The sequence below is a fragment of the Lycorma delicatula genome, chromosome 3 (assembly GCF_047948215.1).
Source record: "Lycorma delicatula isolate Av1 chromosome 3, ASM4794821v1, whole genome shotgun sequence".
Taxonomy (NCBI): domain Eukaryota; kingdom Metazoa; phylum Arthropoda; class Insecta; order Hemiptera; family Fulgoridae; genus Lycorma; species Lycorma delicatula.
Window position 1 is genome coordinate 220,922,876 of NC_134457.1, and position 22,065 is coordinate 220,944,940.

At 30.2% G+C, this 22,065-nt stretch overlaps 1 protein-coding gene across 2 annotated transcripts in view; it reads right to left on the reverse strand.

Annotated features, from left to right (window-relative positions):
• The window catches only part of LOC142322449 (uncharacterized), an 81,640-nt gene extending 60,715 nt beyond the window's left edge, over nt 1-20,925 (reverse strand). The window contains exons 1-2 of one of the 2 annotated variants that reach the window (XM_075361549.1): nt 20,464-20,925; nt 11,129-11,331 (exon numbers count right to left, since the gene is read on the reverse strand). In XM_075361549.1, the coding sequence (XP_075217664.1) occupies nt 11,129-11,279 (151 nt within the window). In that variant the 5' untranslated portion in view covers nt 11,280-11,331; nt 20,464-20,925. Of the gene's footprint in view, nt 1-11,128; nt 11,332-13,277; nt 13,393-20,463 lie in introns of those variants that run through there. The other variant, XM_075361548.1, reaches the window with a different exon arrangement.
• Between the last annotated feature and the right edge of the window lie 1,140 nt (nt 20,926-22,065).

Here is a 22,065-nt window from a genome sequence, read left to right on the forward strand (position 1 = left end):
GCAAGCTAATTTTTTGCCTGTTTTTATTTCTTCCACTAAATATAATAAAAATTATTAATAACAAATAATAATAGTAAATTAATAAAAATTAGATTTGCAAAACTTAATTAAATAGGTTTACATGTTCCTGAGAAATAAATTTTTTGTTGAAAATCACAAAATAGCTTCCAGAAGGAAAACAAAGCAAAATAGGGTTTACGTTGATATGAACGTTTTTGCTCATTTTGGTGTCTGAATCAGTTCCTGAAGTTTGGCAAATACGTCCCAGAACACCCGTGTATATACAGGTGTCCCATAAGGAAACTGATATACTTCACAGCTGTATTCCTCTCATCAAAATAATGAATAGACATAAACATAAGTCCAGAAACGCTTCATTAGCAAGTTACGGCTAGCGAAAAAGTTTGCCCACAATTTAGCTCCCCTAGTGAAATGAGGTTGTACTGAAATTGTAAAGGTTGTACTTTGATTGAGAGGCAAAATTAATGGTTTTTGAACTAAAAAATTGAATGAAACAGGTTCCAGAACTGTATCTCCAGTAGTTTTCACAATATCCAAAGTAAAACTGAAAAATTTGTTGTCCGGAAACTGTATTTTTCAGTTTGCAATATAAGTTTGTTAAATGCCTAATAAATATGTAAAATTTATTAACAAAACTTGTAAAGAATTTAATTCTAAAAATAATGATGCAAATAAGTCTAATAAAATACAAATTTTACTAAAGAAGAAACAGAAAACAGAACAAAAAATAAATGAAATGACTTATTCTGGAAATTTTTCCAATCCATTTGTTTGTTTAAAAAAGAAAATTAATAATAAACAAACACAGTACAGTATTTAGTTAATTACTTACAAAACAATTAAAAAACATTCTACAAAAACATGATTTCAAGAATACTATATTACTTGATGTACTTTAAGTTTATTGAAAACCTAAAGTTGGCAACACTATTCTTTTCAGAAACAAAATTTGAATTGAAGTTATTATATAGCTGTTCAATTAACTTATTATTAATCATAACTAGTCTCTTATCTGTGATTTGTGTATTTTTGATGATTTGTATCTATTTACAAAGTATTCATGCATTTTTAAAAAGTGAAATGCCGTTAAAATTTTCAAATCAATACTATGCAGATATTTTTGTTTTGTTTATGGTTTTACTAATAGATAGTCAGGCTGCAAAACATGAATGTGAACAAAGATTTCTGAATAGAAGAATACCTACTCACAAAATATTTTCCTTAGTTTTCAATAACTTACAAACTGATGGATCTTTTCCAACGGTTGCTTGTTCCATTAAATATCCTATATTTGAACAAGAAAATGTCATTTAAATGATACAGCACAGTCCTAAACTCAGCACTCACCTAATTTCAAATCAAACAGGCTTATCGTGCAGTACAATCTGGAGAACACTAAAGAAAGAGAACTTTTATCCTCATTGTGTGTAAACAGTTCAAAATCTTCAACCGGTTGACAGTGAATTAAGATTAAATTTTTGTTGATGGGTAAAGAAAATCAAAATATTGCTCGTTACATTTTATTCACAGATGAATCTATTTTTACAAGAAACGGAATACAAAATTTGAATAGTCACAGGTGATCAACTAAAAATCTGAATTCAATGAAAGTCAAACTTTCAAACCCGATTTTTGATAAATTTACAATGTGGTATAATTAGGGACCAGTTAAATCGACCATTTATTTTTCAAAATCGCCTTTCTGGTATTGTGTACAAAGATTTTTTTACAAAATCAATTGCCAGTTCTGCTAGAAGATATACCTCTTAAAAAAAGGCAGCAAATGTTATTCCAACATGATGGTGCACCACCTCATTATTCACAAGATGTTAGACAGCATTTAAAGTTTTCTGGGCAGATAGATTGGTTGAGGTGGACTAATTAATTGGCCTCCTACGTCTCCAGTTTAAATCCCTCTGTCTACTATTACCTTTGCAATCATTTAAAGGAACTTGTTTACACAGAAAAAGTTAATTCCAAATAATTATTGGACCAAATTTTAAAAACTTATAAACATCTTAAGAACGACCATGATACTATTAGAAAAGCTTCCTTTGATGTTATACATTGCACTAGAGAATTACCATAAACTATCAAGGAGATCATTTGAACAATATCTGCAAGGAATGAAAATTAAATTTGAAAAGATAAAACAAAATTAAATACAATAATTTTTTTTCTGTGTCAGTAATTTCCTTTATTTTTTGTTCTGTTTTTTCTTCAGTAAAATTTGATTATTTAAAATATTTACTTCATATTATTGTACTTATTTTATTTTTTTAATTAAATTCTCCACAAATTTTGTTAAAAAATTTTACTTATTTGAAAGTCATTTAATGAAGTTATTGTATTGCAAACCTAAAAAAACTGAAATCATGAAAACACATAACCAAAACTACTGGAGATACAGTTATGAAACCTACTTTATTCGATTTTTCAGGTAAACATACGTAAGAAATCACTAATTTCGCCTCTCAATTAACATCCTAAAAACCGCAGTACAACCTAATTTCACTGCGGGAACTAAATTCTGGACGAAATATTTCCCGTAACTCGCTAATGAAGCATTTCGAGACCTATGTTTATGTGAACTTTTTTCATTATTTTGATGAGAGGAATACACCTGTGAAGTATGTCGGTCTCCTCATGGGACACCCTCTATATATATATATATATATATATATATTTACACGTTATGCAGACACTTTGGTAGTCCATTCTACATGTAAAAATAAGGAAAAAAGTGCATATAACAATAGGTCCCGAAATGTTTCATTAACACGTTACTGCTGGCAAAAAATATCACTAAGATTTAATCTTCTCCAGTGAAATGACGCCATACAGAAATTCTTGTGACGCAAAAATGTAAACTAATTTGATGGTGTCAAATGAAATCCAATCTGAAAAAAATTAGTCTGAGAACTGTATAACTTCTGTAGTTTTTTTAGAAAACTGGTGAAAAATGCACTTTTTTGACATTTGACTTGTAATAATTTGTTTAAATTGCCAATAAACATATAAAACTCTTTAATAAGATTTTTAGGAAAGTTAATCCTAAACAGAATAGTATAAATAAAATATACAGAAAGCGAATGAAAGTAAAATTTAACTGAAAAATGATTTTTATCGAAACAGATTTATTTTTCAAAACTGGGAAAAAATAATAAAAAACAGAAATTTCTGGTATTCAAAATTAATAAAAGAAGTTTCAAAACAAAATATTTCATATGGGATAGTACTGGATCAACGATCATAATGGTGTATTTAAGTTAAAAAACCATGATTTTTTTTCAAATTAAATTATTAATTAAAATAATTGTTTTAGAGAATTTTTATTTCATAAGTTGGCAATACAATAACAGCTGTCCAACAATTATGTTTTGTTGAATTGTAATTGTGTTGTTATAAACAAAGATCGTGTCCTCACTTTTCTGATGAATGATCTGATTCCAGATGATACTGAGGTTGCTGAAACTTCTTATCACGTGTTCGCAGGGAAGTCGTAGGTTTTTGCTCAGAGAATTTGTCTTCTGGGATCACCGAGGCGGAAGTCCACCGAGTAATCTGTAGCTTGGCTAGGAATAAAGCCCCTGGAAATTATGGTATCACAGTGGAACTCCTTGTTCGCATGTTGGCAGTAATTCTTGGTCCCTTGACAAGGATTTTAATAGGATGCTTTTTGCTGAACATTTCCCAACATGTTGGAAACATGGTGAGTTGAAATTGCTCTTCAAAGTTGGCAATAAGGACCCCACTGTAAGTTCTTGTTACTGCCCTCTGATGCTCTTGCCTGTAGCAGGTAAGGTTTTTGAGGTCTTGTATCTCCGCATTAATAGTAGGTTGACTTTTAACCTTATGCTGATGGACTACCAGTATGGTTTTTGCCCTGGCAAGGGTACAGAGGATGCAATTCTTCAGGTAATGGATCTGACTTCATCCAAAGAGTGTAAGTATGTACTTGGTGTCTTTTTAGATACATTTGGGGCCTTCAATAACTTGTTGTGGCCCTCTGCCTTGTTTCAACTTCAGCAGCATGAGTGGATGCTAAATGAGATTAGGACTCTCTCGAGCTTCATGATGTCGGCTTGGAAGTAGGAAAGACCCTGTCAAAAGGTTGTCCACAGGGCAGTGTTTTAGGCCCACTCATCTGGGTTGTTGAGTTCAACTCTCTCATGCGATTGCAGATGCCCAGTGGCTGCTGCATCGTGGCTTATGACGATGATGGGTTGCTGCTGGTCGAGGGCAATTCACGAGGCAAGATAGAACTCAGGGCGACACAGGCATTCAAAGTTCTCAGGTTGTGGAGTCTTCAACATAAAATAGTTTTCAGTGCAGACAAAGCCACTATGTTTCTTAAAGGACTTCTAGCCGCGACTTGTCACCTACGTGTCGTGATGGATGGCCTTCCGATTAGGTATGCCACCATTCAGATATATCTGGGTGTCATCCTTGAGAGAGGCTTCAATTCAAGGGGCACCTTCAGTTGTTGCAAGGAAGGCCACTGATGCCGCCTTTGGTGTTCGTAGTCACCCATCCTGATTGGGGGTTGAATTATTGTACAATGCATATTTTTTACAAAGGTGTCTGTGAGGCTATAATGTATGTTACGCCCATCTGGGCTCATCATTTACAATTCCAATGTACATGGACATTTTATTGCAATTCCAACGTCTTCTATTGTTAGCTGTTGTCGGTGGCTATAGAACTGTCTTGAGAGGCAGTTTCTGTGATCGCCGGCATTAAACCCATTGATATTCTAGCTACGGAATGTAGCTAGGTTTAGGACCAAAATTTTGACTCTTGGCAAGCTAGTGGGACAATTCTTCTACTGATCGATACATGCATGGTACTTTCCAAATGTTAGGAAGCTGCGAGCAATTAGGTGGGTCTCCCCCAATCAGTACACAACTCAATTCCTTTCAGGACATGGTGATTTTAGGAATAGTTTGACTAGGTTTGGTTTGATTGATACAGGCTTGTGCACAGATTGTTGGGTCGATAACACTGTGGACCATGTCCTTTATGTTTGTATAGTAGAGTAGCACCCAGCTGGCTAGGGACCGCCAGGGCAGCTGATTGGCTGGAGGTAGGCGTGTTGGCATCGAGCCACGATTAGATAGAAATTGTGGTGATTTATTATTGAATGTTAGCTGTCGGCAGAACAGCGACTGCACTGCTGAGGGTATGGTTACCATGCAGGCATGAGGTGTAGTGCTGTTTTGATGGCAGTTTTTGAATGAACAAAATCACTGTTGGCAGGATGGCGACTGCACTGCTAAGGGCATTGATTTCCATGCAGCCATGAGGTGTAGCAACATCTCAACGATGGTAGTAAGTGAAGTAAATGGCACGCGGGACTCTGCGATGGAGCTGAGAGGGAGTAGGAGATCTGTCCTCCTCTCCCTGGTAGACCAGACCGGAGTCCGTAAATTATCAAGTCAGGTTATGAACTGCAGTTGAGTTCACTACGGGAACTAGGGCTAAATTTTCATTGTTGCAAACATTTTTGGTGGTATGTTATTTTTCAATTTGCCTTGAATCTATGAGACATTTACAAGTGGCTCAGTAACGGTAGAACTAGGCGCAGGGTTTGTGTTTCTCGGTTAGCTAGTTCAGAGGGCAACGATGTAGGGCATTCAAGATGTCCGGACGAGACCTACAGCAAAGGCAAAAGCTAATTTAAAAATTACCAATGTAAATGTCTACCGGGGTATTTACATCGGTGGCATCCCAACGAGGCGTAGCTTATTAATATGAGATGTAAAAAGTTACAAGGTGAAAGATGACTCCTGTTAAACCCCATCAGGGTTATGAACAGGGGGAGGGTGACTGGAAGTGTCACAAGGCAGGTGGTCTTCCCGTACGAGGTTGGGATGTTAGTACAAGTAGACAGATGCATAACCATTTTGAATCTGGTTGGTTATTGAAATAATAATGCCATACTTATTTTCAAATGAAGAATATGCCAATATGGCATTTACTTATGATGTGTGTGAAGGTAGTGCTACAGCCACTGATGAAGAATATCGGCAAAGTTATCCTAATCACAGGATTCTAAATCCAAGAACTATTAGTGCGGAATTTTGTATGTTATGAAAAACAGGAAGGATCTCTTCCAAGAAGTAATCGTATCCCTTATGACCGTTCTCTCCAGCATGATATTAATGTCGTTGGAAGCATTAGTGCTGCCGTTCAGCGTAGTCCCGGTGTCATTGCATGACATATTTCTAACCGGTTGAGTTTCACAAACTAAAGTATGGAGGACACTTAAGAATAACAACCTTTATCTGGAATATAAAAAAAAAGTACATCTACATGCATGAGACCGTTCCCTTTGCTTGGCATTCTGCAATCGGTTAAATACTCATCGACAAATCTTCAAATTACATTTTGTTTACCACTGAGTCACAGTTCACGCATGATAGCATAAACATGGGCAGAAGTGAACCCTCATGCAAAGGTGGAATGTAACTTTCAACAGCGATTTACCATTAATGCATGGTGTGGGATTATTCATAATCAGTTGATTGAATCGTTTATTTTCCAAGGGTGCTTAACTGGTAAGGAGTACTTACAGTTTCTTCAAGAACAATTACAGCCATTACTTGAAGATGTTCCTCTTGCAGTACAATGCTGGATATACTTCCAAGAAATGGCGCGTCTCCAAATTTCTCTCATATTGTTTCTGCCTACTTAAATCAGCAATTCCCAGATAAATAGATTGGATGAGACGGTTCACAATCCTGCCCACCCAGGTCACCAGATGTTACGTTGATGGATTTTTGTGTATAGGGTTGGATGAAGTGTAATGTTTATAAGTTGAAAGTAAATACCTGAGAGGAGTTACTTGCCTGCATTACTAATGCTTTTGGGCTGTTAAAGAACAGTCCCAATGAACTAATAACAGCAACATGATCAATCCACAAACATACAGCAAAGTACATTAAAGAAAAGGGAAACATTTTCAAAAATTTACTGTAAATTTTATTAATTTTTTACGTTAAAAATCATTTTCAAACTAAATTTAGCTTTGTATTGCTCAAAATAAAAGTTAATTTTATTTAAATGTTATTCACTTACTGTTTACTTTATTTATATTATTCTATTTACAATTAAATTTTCCTACAAGTTTTATTAAAGAGTTTTATCTCTTTATAGACAAATTAACAAGGTTATTACAAATCAAACATAAAAAAGTGCATTTTCAACTCGCTTTTTCACTGGTTTTCAAAAAAAAAAACCACAGAAGTTACAATTCTCAGACTCATTTTTTTCAATTTGTCAGACTGAATTTCATATGAAAACATCAAATTAGCTTACATTTTTGCATCCCAAGAATTTCTGTATGGCTTCATTTCACTGGAGGAAATGAAATCTGGGTGAAATTTTTCACCAGCCATAAGTTAACGAAGTGTTTCCAGACCAATGTACTTTTTTCTTTCTTTTTACTTGTAGAATGAGATGCCAAATTATCAGCATAATGTGATAAATCACACTAAATAAAAATATATATATATAAGAAAACCATATTTTTAAAAACTGGTATTTTCATACTCCTACTTCAAAAAGTAAAGAAAATTCATTTTCACCCCCCTCCACCCCATGCAACTGAAAATAAAACCGTACTTTTCTTCAAAAAGTTGGTAAAAAAGAGGGATAACTCTTGTTATCACTACTAAGAATTTTTTTTATTTCGGAAATTTCAAGAGCTTAATCTTTCAAAAATCATACATTTTATTGTTTAAACCTACATTAAAATGGTTACGCGTTTCCAATTCCAATCACGTGCAAGGAAATAATTTTTGTAAATAAAACTAAATTCAGAAAACAAGAAGTTTTAAAATTAGTTTGCAGTTTGCAGTGATGGGATAGATAAAAATGCAAATTTATAAATAATTTAATAATTATTTAATTCATTAATGCTTAATCATAACATAATTATAACAATTTTAGTAACAAAGTATTGAACAGAAAAATTAGATCATTTATGGGTAAGTAAACAATGAGTCCCTGATATCAATTTAACTATTTAATGTAGATTAGAGATTATTGTTTATCTAATGAATCTGATAAAAATGGCAGTAATTTTTTATATTATTTTAATAATTGAAAAACCAATTAATCAAATAATAAATAAAAAATATATTAATGTTTTCATTAATAAACAGTAAATATATTATTGTCAAAAGAATACAATATGTTAATTATTTCATTGATTACTATTACTAATTACATATTAGTAATAATGTACTATCAAGAACACAAAATATTAATTTCCTTATCAAAAAGGAATTTTTGGATTTACAGGTGTCCATTTAGTTTTTCCATGGTTATAAAACTCTATCACAAAAAAACTATTACAGTTACAGCTGTGCAATTTGTGACAAAAGTAGGAAAGATTTACAAAGTTTTTTTTAATATTGGTTAGAGGCAGAGTAGAGGGCAGTGATCAATTTTTGATAAAACGGTGTCAATCCAGGAGAAAGCACAATGTGTGTTGTGGTATCACTAGTCGAAATTACAGATTACTTTGCGGCAAAATTTTAGAAGGGCATACAGACGACCAGCACCTGATAGCAAGAGTATAGTTGTGTGGTATTCAAAGTTTAAGGAGAGTGAGAGTGTAGTCAACCTTAAAAAACAGGGCAGTGAAGAGAAAGTTGAGGTTGTGCAGCAAACATTTCTACATAGCCTTCCAAATCTACCCGTTACGCATCTCATGAACTAGGGATTCCCTGGTCAACAGTCCACAAGAAACTAAGGTTGCACGTGTATAATGTTCAGATACTGCAACATCTATCAGATGATGGCCCTTGTCATGCTGCCTTTGTGACTGAGTTTTACAACGGATTGATAATAACAATGAGTACCTGCAGCGTGTGTGTTATTCAAACAAGGCTACTTTCCACACTTCAGGGAAAGTAAACAGGCATAATGTGAGAAGAAAATTTGTACTTTACCAAGAAAAAAGTTAGAGAAATCCCCTAAAGTGGATGTGTGGTGCGGTTTGATGCACAACAGAATCATCGGTCCCTTCTTTTTCATTGAGCGATCAATAAATAACAGCTACCATTTACCTGGATATTCTGCAACACCTTTCTATAGCTCAACTAAATGACTTGCAGCTTAGGGTGGTTTTCCAACAGGATGGTGCACCACCACATTGGTGATTACTAGTTCGAGATTTTCTGAATGAATCATTTCATGAGAGATGAATTGGGCATGACGGTCCCACTCTCTGGCCACCACGATTACCAGACATAACTCCCTTAAACATTTTCCTCTGGGGTTATGTTGAAGACAGAGTCTATGCAACACCCGTACCTGATCTGGAGAGAGAGACTAACAGCTCTCCTGACTGGAGAGTTGTTAGTGGTACCGAAGAAATGTTGACCAACACATATTGTTTGAAATTGATTATCAGTTGGACATTCTACAAGTGACAAAACATGCATATGTTGAAGTTTATTGACATGGTAAAAAAAAATTGATAATTTTTTCTTTCTTTAGCCACAAACCACACACCTGTATCTGTAATAGTTTTTTTTTTGTAATCGTGGAAAGATTTTATGGACATCCTGTACATTTTGGTCTTCATTATGTTAAATTTTTCAGTACAATTTTATCTCCCCATGTGACATTTTTTTTCATTTTCTATTTCAACTACAGAATGGTGTGTGTGTGCATGCGCATGTGTATGTATCTTTTTAAATAAAAGTTACACATTTAGATTTTTGCAGTTGCATCATTGTAAAAAGTTTTATATCACTGCAAATATCTTATGTGTATAAAATATAAAGAAATTTATTGTGACTACGAAAGTACAAGCCCACCTGGTGAGATTCATGTACATACTAAAATTATATGTTGAGATTTATTGTATGGTACCGTGCAATATATACTGTATAGTCAGTCCATTACTGTAATAATGGACTATTAATATGGACATTATTATAATAATGACCATAATAGAGGTACAAAAAAAAACAGCATAATTTTTTATTACATGATGTTTGATATCAATAAAAGACGAAAAACTAGTGACAGAAAAGTATAAAAGTTATGACCAAATGAAGAAAAATCATAGTACACTTTTATGAATGTATATGTGCACGCATACACATACACACACACACATATACATGTTTGAGATCGGTTACAAGTTATTTTTGACAGATTACAGAGGTTTTATTTACTATCTGTAAATCTAAAAGTACATATTAAATGATTAGAATTTTCTAAAAATAGTGATACATCTTAGATCAGTTGCCACTACAATGGATAAAAAAAGCCTAATCCTTTCACTGACCAAGGCTACACAACAAAAAAAAAGTTCACTAAAGTTAATGCAGTAAAGAAGGAAGTTAAAAAGAAATGTGATAAAAAAACAGCTCTGCTAAGCAAAATAAATAACACCAACATAAATACTGATATAAATATTCCAAAATACTTTCATTTTTACTCAGGCCAGATGTAATTTTTAAGGCTATATCAATTAAGTTATGTTATACTATATGGGAGAAAATTCAAATTGTAAAACCATAAATGAGATGCACTGTAATAAAGATTTGACTTTTCTAAGGATTCATAACTTACCCTAACACTTCACAGTTAACAGAACAGCAAATAACAAACAGAACTGTAATATTGTAGGTGTCGTAAGCAAGAAAGATATACCTGAGATCCACTTTTGCAAATTTAGTAGCTATTCTGTTAAAATACTATGCAGTATATTATTGTTGTTATGAAATGATAAGCTGCCGCAGTTCATTTTTTCATAATAAAAGATAAAATTATTTAAATACATTACTGTGTTTATATAGAAAAAAAAAATAGAATTTTATCTACAGTGGATGCTAAACTTTTAATTAATTGAATCTACGATTCTCAAAATTACTTTATTCACTAAATTTATATAAATGGATTTTTTTTTTGAAATTGACTCGACTGGATTCACAGTTGAAAAAATGCAAAACTTGTACCACTTACTTAAAAGATCAACATTTCAATCTTTTATTATTTTAATATATTTGCTAAGATCTAAACAATAATTTAAACAGCTTACATAAAATAAATACAGAATTAAATAATTATAATTTTAGATTACCTTTCTTTAAAACTTGAAGCCAGATTTGCACAATTTTTTTATGATGCTGTGGCTGTTGAAGACACCATGATGACAGTCCTGATATACTATCCTGGGTGTCTTTGAGTCCCAACAATTTTTTCTCAAACAATTGTTCATTAAAACCGGCCATAATACATTTCAAAAATGCTGTGTAGCAATAACTAATAATTCACATACCAATCCTAAAAACAGATTTGAAAAAAAAAATCACAAGGTTTTAATTTAAAACAAGTTCATGAATTAATGATTAAGTAATAAAAATGTTATGCATATTATACATTATAAAAATGTATCAAATTCTGTTTACCAATTAGAAACACCATACCAATAGCCATTCTGAAATTATACAGCAATACAAATGCTGTAAATCTAACTACAGTTCACAAGTTGTGTCTTGCTCAGTATTATGCCACATAAATAAATTTATCCATTAAAAATTTAAATTTTAATCTTTACATAAAAAATTAAGTTAGAAAACAAACATTAGTTATAATTTTTTTTTTTTGTTCACCAATCTTTTGATAGGAATAATGTATACTTATTAATTTAAGGAAGCTCAAAATAACAATAACTACACAAATGGGATTTAAAATACTGGACTGAGGTTGCAATACCTCAACCAGTTGCAGCACCAAATCCATACAAGATATCCGTGGCTTCAAAATGGTGTCGTTCAACAGTGAAAATTTAAACAAATTTTAGACATGGCTTTTCAAGCCTGTGTTTTTTTAATGAATATGCTCTATTAAACTAATTTGGACATTTTAAATTTAGCGCTTCAGCTAAAAAAATTGGCATGTGGAGAAGATATTCTTACATTATTTTTCTTGAATGTCAAAGAAAGTTAGTCATGTAGTGCAGAGTTCTGGAGTTACAGGAATTTTAAAATAGTGTAAATTTGGGAAACACAAAAATAATTAAGTTCATTCAAAACTCATGTAAAGTTATACAGCCCTTTTCCTGGCTGCTTTATTGTTCGATGGCAAATCTATTAAACATAGTTTTTTGTTCAAAATCACAGTGATTATCATTGATCTAAATATAGTTCTACATTTATTATAATATCTATTACAAATTCGGCATCATCTAGCATGACAACAATCTCATTCATAAAAGTCTTCAGAATAAAACTGAGTTTTTTTTCAATCTTTTAAAAATATGTATGAACTACATTAATTTTTTATGTTTTAAATTATTAATTCTTTGTTTAAGTGTTCTGTATTACATGTCTTAAGTGATTCCCTTATTTATCAGGAATACTGCTGTGTAAAATGTAGACTATAAACCAAAATGAAAATTTATGTGGAAAAGAAATCTATTTAATTGAAAAATATTTTTATTTCCTAACCAAAACTAAGTAATAGATTTTGTATAAACTGGTGGGAAGATCTTTTAAATGAGTTAGAAATTTATTAAAAATAGTAACAACAAATTTTAATGTGGTCCTTTCTTATAAGCACTCTGCAGAGTTAAATGAAAACAGTTCACGTTTTCATGATTCTGTGGATAGAGATAATGTTAACTGTTTCCAATAAGTGTCAAATTTTATTTTTATTAAAATAAAAAATCCATAAATATAAATGATGGATAATTTAGAATTTTTAATTTATCAAACATTGTTCTATGGTTCTTGATTTGTATTCAGGGATACCAAAAAATGATCTAACTGCCTATTTTTGATCTGAAAACTTATTCTGATTTTTTGAAGGAGTTTGAGAAATGGCATTATATGTCAAATGAGAATATAGATAAGCTTAGTATTTAATAACTTCATTCAATAAGGAATTACAGGCATAGTTAATATTTCATGAATTTGTTTAAAATTCCACAAATAAGTTTTCAGAGTATTTCAATAACCTAAGTATTGTAACTTCTGCCTACTGGTTGTTTCCAACATTTTTGTGAGCTTTGATCAATTTAATAAGTACATTCTCCTTTCTTTAGGAAAATCTGGTTTTTGAAATTAACAAAACAACTGAGGTATAATGAAAGCAAATACTATTATGGGACTTAGCATAATACTGAAACATACAAAACATTAAATAAATGATATTTAAAAATATTGAAATATAAAATAATCTAACACTGTAATAAAATAATTAGACCACGATTTTTTTTTTTACTATACCTTAAAAATTTGATTGCTATTACGTTTTTCAAACAGAAAGTGCATTTTATACTATTCTCAAGTGATTAAAGTTAAATAAAACACATGAAAAATTACAACATATGAACAAAGTTACTGATTACTGTGGTACCTGAAAAATAAGTATTACAACACAAAGTTAAAAAAAGTATTGTAAAATTATCTTAACTTTAATATTAATTATAGTTTTAATAACTCAATAAATTTTTCACCATAGAAAAAATAAATGAAATTAAATTGGATTATTCTATATTAATTCTTCTAGTATTTATCATTTAGTATTTAGTAAACTAAATGATAATGTATGATGTATACTAGCATACATCTAGCATTTATTTTTAAAAAGCTTCATACATAAGTAGGTAAAATGAGGGCATTTCAGAAGATAATTTGATCCAAGTGAAATAAAATTCTAATGAACACTACCCAGTTATAAGACACTGAATTTGATAATTACATTGCTGAAGTTTTGGATAGATGGCATTTATATTTAGAATTGCAGCACGTTAGCTATATCACTATTTTTATAAGATAAATCTGAAAGATATACATAGGAATTCAAATTAATGTTACATAACCGATTACTTATTTTCAATACAAAGAGCAAAAAAAAAGTTATTTATTTTCTTTGTATTGTTTATTACACTAAGAAAAAATTATTCATGCAGCTACACATTACTTTACGTATTTTTATTAATATTTTTAAATATTCACTCAGTATAAATTCATGTGATACAGTGTACAACAAAGTCTGGAAAATATTTCACTTTTAATAATGAAATGAAGCTTACTGTAAAATGTAATAAAAAGTTTGAAAAATCATTTTATAAACTTCAAGAAAAAATATACTTTTAAATACTGCAAAACACATCTATCAAAAAAGAAGTTTAAGACCTATTGTGTCATATTGTGCACTACACTGATGTTCAAATGTTTCAAATATAATCATTTTCCTTCCAGAATGATAAATAATGCAAAATCTTTTATAAATATTTACAACTGTTTTTTTATCTGAATTTATAAATTATTAGCTTTTAAAGAAAATATTATTTTAAAAATAATTCTTGTTTTAGCTACTGAACATTTGAATTAATGAGACAATAGATTGTACATGTTTTATAACAGCACAATCGGTATTAAAAAAAAGCCAGCAAATTGTCAACTACTTATTCTTTAATAACAATAATTTTATAGAATATATAAAAATAAATTATTTTAAAATTTTCTTTTCTTTTTGCTATTATCATATATCCAACACTTATACTTAGCAAATAATTTTAAATATTTTGTTTTTTAAAATCGACAAAATTAAATTTTATTTCATGTAATCATGGGTCAATACATGTTGAATAATGTAATGAATCTATGAATATGTAATTCAAATGTCAAATAAGATAACACAAGAATTAAGTACACATTTATTAAGTATTGGGCATAGTTTGATCTAATTAAGATGTGATTTTCTCAATAGCGACAGCTAGAGCACATCCACCTTACAACATAGGATGCAATTTTTAACTGAATTAACTGCAATGTATCAGTTTATTCATTATTACTTCTTTCTTCTTACATATGTTTAGCCTTATACTTCACAATTTGAGCAGATTTCATTTCATTGATACAGTAAAGTTGTCTCAGGACATTAAAAATCTCCTAAGTTCATTTGAGAATATTGAATGTGGATGGGTTGAGTTCAATCCAGTTCATCCAATTTGATTGTAACTATATCTACTATCGACTCTGATTCCAGATTAGGAAAGGAAACACCTTAATGGTATCGACAGCTTCCCTATAACAAACCAAGAAAATAAAGGTCTACAAAGCCTGTACTCTTTTCATCTGGCAAAAGCCATGTAGCATCTGAGTGATGCTACATTGCCTTATGCAGCATTGTTTGGAGTCAGACTACCATGTAACTTTGGTGATCCTCCGCCTTTTGTACTTTATGAGGCAGAGACACTGTCTATGTGTTTTACTCTACAGATCATAGTGCAATTGTCAGTGATACAAATGTCATCAACAGACTGCTGGCATAGCTCCCAGGTATTGTAATGGAGATCAGGAGGTTGAATTTAATATGAAAAGTAATGTTATATACTGACATCCTTCAATGGTTTGACATTTTAGTGTTTGATGCAATCCAAAGAAAATTGAACGGTCACATGAGAAGACTTATTGGTACAATGCTGGTTATCTCTTGTTGATCCAAATTTGGCTCTCACATATCACGGGTTGCATTTAAATTTCGGTGACAAAGCAGTTTTGAGTGAATCCTCGTCATCAGAAAATCTGAGAAAGGTTTTTTCATAAATAATTGTCAGGGTAGATCCTTTTCCCGCCTCCGAAGTGACTCCTCTCTTAAATTTTTCATATACCTCTTATAATAGTAATCTGATTATTGTTATTACTCTACTATAATAATTAACATTAACAACTCTGTTCCTAAAAATACAATATATTCTAATAATATTAATTCACATAATGTCAGCAGCCAAGTTGATCTTAAAATAACAAAATGATTCCTCCTTCCCGAAAAACTAAGCACAGTAACGTTAAATATCAATGCAAATATCAATTCCTGAGAAATAAAACCGAAGAAGTTGAAATATTTCTTTCTAATCAGTCACCAGATTTTGCATTTTTTCAGAATATTAGCAAACCAACACAGAAGCCTATCTATACTAGCTAATTTCAAGCTTGCTGAAGTTGTTTGTAGAACTGCATATAAAGCAAGTAATCTAATTTTTTTTTAATGAGCTACCTTTTATATAATCATACATTCAAGGAATTCACCTCACACCTCAATCCCACCACTTCAATATTTCGAAAGACACAATCCCTCACAACCAAGAGAAAACTATTTATTTTATTTATGTCACTGCTGTCAAGTATAAAAATACAAAAACTTTCTACAATTTATGTTTCATAAAACTGATTTTAGAATTCCTACAGCACATGACAAGCGTTCATTTGACAGACTTGGTGGCACTATAAAAAAAGTATAATAATATTACAAACTATATTATAATAATATGACAAATGACCAATAAGAAACTATAGCATCCTAGCCATGTAGAACAATTACGTCCAATAAAACATCTACATTTAATGTGTTGTCATACTTGTTATTTGAATTACCTCTTTACATGTTCACTTGATACAGTATGTTATTCAACAGATATAATCCACAAAATAGAATATAAATAGAATAGAATACAAAATAGAATTTAATTTTAAAGACTACAAAAAATGGGCAAACTTATGAAAATTACAACTTTATTCAAATATGGGTAATATCATTCATTGAGAAGGCTATATTATATCTTCATAGAACCTGATGGTTCTCAAATATCTGAATATCTCAGTTACAACATCACAAAAATAAAATTTAACATTTTTATAATAAAATGCTGTATCCAAAGCCACATTTAATCAACAGTTTCCATAAATCAGCAAAGTTAAACAAGACTGACGCTTACTTACAAAGTATAAACGTTTGATATGTGATAACAAAAATAATAGCAATCAACACTAAAAATATATTTAAAAAACTATCAACATTTGGTTGTCATTGTAGAGGATATATAATAACTGCATTTGAAAAATGTAAGCTTCATTGCAGTACAATTATTTCTATATAATACATTACATTTTGGACTTCCATTTTAATAAAATTACTAATATTAGTTACTAAAATAAACTCTTATTATCATATAAATTCAGATATTATAAAACATTAAGAAGTAAATAAACATTGAAAAAGTACACACAATAATTACACATGTTTTTGGGATAGAAAGAAAGACATACCTACATAATAAACAAGAACAAAATACTTCATTAATCTACAAATTTTTTTTAAAGGTAATTAGAAGTTTAAAATTTTGTTGATACCGTGAAGATGTGATACTATTTATCACATAACCATCACTTCAAATAGAACCTTTCTAATTTAAAATAATGATATAGTTTGATATAATATTTCACGCATTAATATAAGAACCAGATGAAAATTTATTTAGCTTTACTTGTGAAAGTAATGATAACCTTGTAAAATAGCTGAAAGTTTTTCTATGCAAGTTAATTAAAACTAAATACCATAGAAAATGATTTAAATAATCGTACTTAAAAATACGACAACGGATCTTTGTTTAATCATAATAAATTAAGCTTAAACACATTTTTCAGTAAACCAGCACTCATATAATGATGTAGGCATCACTACAGTATAGAACTCTTAAATTCTTATCAGTTACAATTATTATATTCCATAATATTGTGATTACTAAACTTTTTCTAACTTCTGTGGTAGAGAGGTATCAGAACTTCTGTGGTATACTGTCTTTTATCAGAAGATCTGGGTTCAAACAATCCTCTATGCTCTTATACATCATACATTATAAAAATCATTTCTCAACATAAAAAAAAGATGAGAGTATAGCTCTGCCAGTAATATAAGCATACATAGTACATAAGCAGGCCAATGAACCAAAATGTAGAGTATAATATTATTAAAAATTATAACATTAGCGACACTTATGATAAAATAAGAAATGTTGCAATGCTTTACGTTTTACAGCACACACTATTAAACACACGGTACTTATGTATTAACGCCACCGCAGCTACAGCTTTATTTAAAAACAAAGTAGTCAATCGGATTTCGGTGGAAAATTGGCCGATATAGAATTTAGCATAGATTCAAAACAGTCTCTTTATTAATGGTTATTTATATTTATTTATTTTATAAATATAATTTAACCAAACTTAATCTACGCTCGCTAACCTTGACTAATTAAAAGGAGTGTTTTGATTATTTAAATAATAAATAATTGCAATAACTACTGAATTTATTAAATAAATACTCAAAAAATTACGGTGTTAATTAGTCAAGGTTAGTGAGCGAAGCGAGCGTAGGTTAAGTTTGGTTAAATTATATTTATAAAATAAATAAATATAAACAAACATTTATTAAAATTAATAGACTGTTCATTTTCCACCGAAATCCAATTGACTACTTTTTAAATAAAGCTGTAGCTGCAGTGGCGTTAATACGTAAGTACCAAACACACTAACTAATTTAAAAATGATAAACGACAATAACTACTAATTTATTAACGTAATAACTAAAATGTATAATGGATATCATGTTTTCATTCAATAGTTCAGTAGCTATGTGACCTCAACTCCATAAATTACTCCACAAAGTAATAATAATAAGAAACAAAATATAAATAGTCACTAAATGTAATCAAAAGGATAATAATCATACAAATTAGTAATCTGATATCATGCAGTCAATTAACTCTGGCAACACCCTGCTTACTTTTTTATAACAGCATAATTATTATTGGCAACACTGTGCATTATTACAACAGATACTATTCACAGATTGAAAAGCTATTGGTTTTAAGCAAAGTATACCAATTACACAATTACCCATTATCCAATTGTTAATACTACTATTGAAAACTTTATTAAAATATGTGTAATATCATTCATTGAGTAAGACTATATTATATCCTCCTAGTAACTGATGGTTCTCAAATATTTGAATATCTCAGTAAAAACATTACAGAAATAAAAATTAACATTTTTATAATAAAATCCTATATCCAAAGCCACATTTAAATAACAGTTTCCATAAATCACCAAAGTTAAACAAGATTGGTTATAAGTTTTATTATACTTAAAGTTGGCATTTATTACAGACTAATGACTATAGTAATCAGCAGATTATTAATATTTCAAAATAATAAACTGGAAATAACAATAATTTTTACATGACAAGTTTACATTTGACACATTATAGATTAATACTGAAAGCTTATAACAATAGTATTGACATACACAGTAACAAATATTGCTCAAGCACAGGTATGATTTATAAATTACTCTTTTAATATATTACTTTCAAGCAGAAAATACTTCAAAATTGCATCAATAAAATAATTATCAAGTATTCAGTTTAATTAATATTAAATAATTATTTTATACACATTATTATTTTATAGCAAACAAATTTAAAAAATTAAATATACACCTAAGGAAACACTAGAAAATATGAAATTAACAATTAAAATTAAAAAGTCTGTGCATAATGGTGCATAACAACAGAGAAAGGATAATTATGAGAACAGATTTGAAATAAATAAAACAAATTTTATGTGGAATTATTATTTATTTACGATCTCACAAAGTTAGTTGCGGTAAAACATCATAGGTAATTTGGATATGGCTACACAACTAATGCATGATTATTTTCAGTGAACTCACTATCCACTTAATTAAAATTATTTTAATTCTTCAAATTAATCATCCTAGTAAATACATGAGATTTTTGTAGGTAAATTTATGTGGTTTTACTGCAATTAAAGTGGGTGGTTTAGAAGTTAATAATGGTCAAAATTAACTAAGAATTACAATTAGGTCCTGAAATACAAATGCAGCAAAGTACTTGATAGTTCAGGTAGGCCCTCACACATTAGAAACTGAAACACTAACTTAGACGTCACAATTCTTCAACTAATCACTGATTAAAAACAAAAGTACCATGATAAATCCTACAAAGAAGAATATATAAAGAATACATTACATTTATTTATGTAAAATAAAGTGATTATTATCTTAATTACGACCCACCTATTTTCTGACAACAGCAATTTGAGAATGAAGCTGAGTGCTGTTCTATGCTCTATAATCTACACTGTAATAAGATTTTCTGACAAATAATTTTTAAATAAAATCTAAACTGCTTAGGCCCAATATAAACTACAATTTTAAAAGTTGAAAATAACAAAAAAATGTATACTAGAATTTCATTTTATGATTACAAAATTGTCACTAAACCAATTAATAGAATAAATTAGGAAAAACCATTCAATAAAATCTTAAGAAAGACTCTCATTCATCGTTATTGGCTTAAGTTCGCTGTTTATTTCAAAGATGTGATATACTAACAGAAAATAAACCTTATTAAGTTCCAAATTAAATAACAACCAATCATGTCAAACAACTCTGCAATAAACGCCTTCAAACACAACGATATACTGTCCAGTAAAAAACTACTGAAACAAATTTGGTTAAATAAAGCATACGGAAAATAGAAGACAAAAATAATCTATGATAAACATACCTTCAACACATAACAATATAACCTAAAACTTACTTTTTTTAAATAAATATAACAGTCACTTAATTAACAAAAGAACAACATCAAATTGTCATTAGTTATCACTGTTATCTTCTTAAAAGATCTTAACAGTTATTATAACAATAATTCATTAATACAAATAACATTCTTCAAATACCAAACTTCGGCAGAGATTAGTCCTATGCTAACTAAACAGTAAGTGAGAAATACCTCTGATCATAAGAAATAAATGAAACAAATTTTCACTTTAACAATAAAGCCCTTTTAGGAACGTTTATCACACCAACTGCACTGTAAACATACGCTAAAGTACTTTGCTGTAACAAGAGAACACTAAATTCCCAAACATCTGATTTCGCGGCGGCAGCCATTTCAACATATACATAAGCATAGATATAACACAACACAACAAAAGAGATAAAAAAAAATTCAAAGGCAAAAATAATAAACTATAAATAGGTAACTGTTAGTTTTATAACAAAATAGCCCACTCTTTAATTTCAGGGAACAATAAAAATGTTACTTCGTGTAAAATGCTAATACAATTCAGTTATTGAAAATTAGTTATACATGTTAATATATACCTCTACTAAAACAATCAACCATCAATGCGTTTTTTAACGTAATCACTAAACCAACTTTACAGTGTGTGTTGTAAAAGACCATAATACAATTAAAAAATAATAATAAATGGAATAAAAAATTAGTAGTGTAATTATTTCTTTACGACTTGGAGTTAGCATCTTTTATTAAAACACAGAATGGTACTCTCGCGGGTAATTTAAACTTACTGCCTTTAGTGACTTAGGTCACTAAATCTATTCCGACAAAAAATATCTTAAATTATAAAATAAATTGTAATTTTTATCATTTTAAAATCCGTTTCATTTTGCATCATGTTGACAATTATGTGCCTACAAACAAGATGTTAATTAATCCAGGTAATTTGATAAGCTCCATATAATTCATTCAGAAACTAATAAATTTTTTGGATTTTGATTTTTGCTTTTTGTTTTCATTAGAAGATGAATTCTGGTGAGATGATTAAATTAATTTTGTCTGAAACAACATCAAACACGACAGCATAATACTTAACTGTTATTCTTACCATGACTGTTATAACAGGTGATACAAAAAGGACTCCACAACTTTAAAAGCATATAAAATTTATTGAGATAACAGATTCGGTTGAGATCTCATTTCATAGAAAAATATAGTTTTACATAATGTTGGGTGAAGTTTGTCACCCAACATTCAGTTTGGTTCAACATGTTTTCCATTTGTAATGCAACTCACATCCCACTTGAAGACAATTTCATTCCAGACTATAGCCAGCAAGTTGTACATTACCTCTGCAGCTGTGGCATTAATTTAAAGTCTTAGTTCAACAAGATCAGCAGGTTAAGGTGGTACATAAACCCAACCTTTAATGAGACAGCACAAGAAAAAACCTAGCTGGATCAAATCTGGGGAGCAAGGTGACTGCAATTGGACCTTCATTACCAATCCACTGACCTGAGAATCAAGTATCAAGAAAATCTCAAACTTCTAGGCAGTAGTAAGGTGGTGCTCTATCTTGCTGATAGTTGTGGCATCCATCCTGGTCATCATCTAACT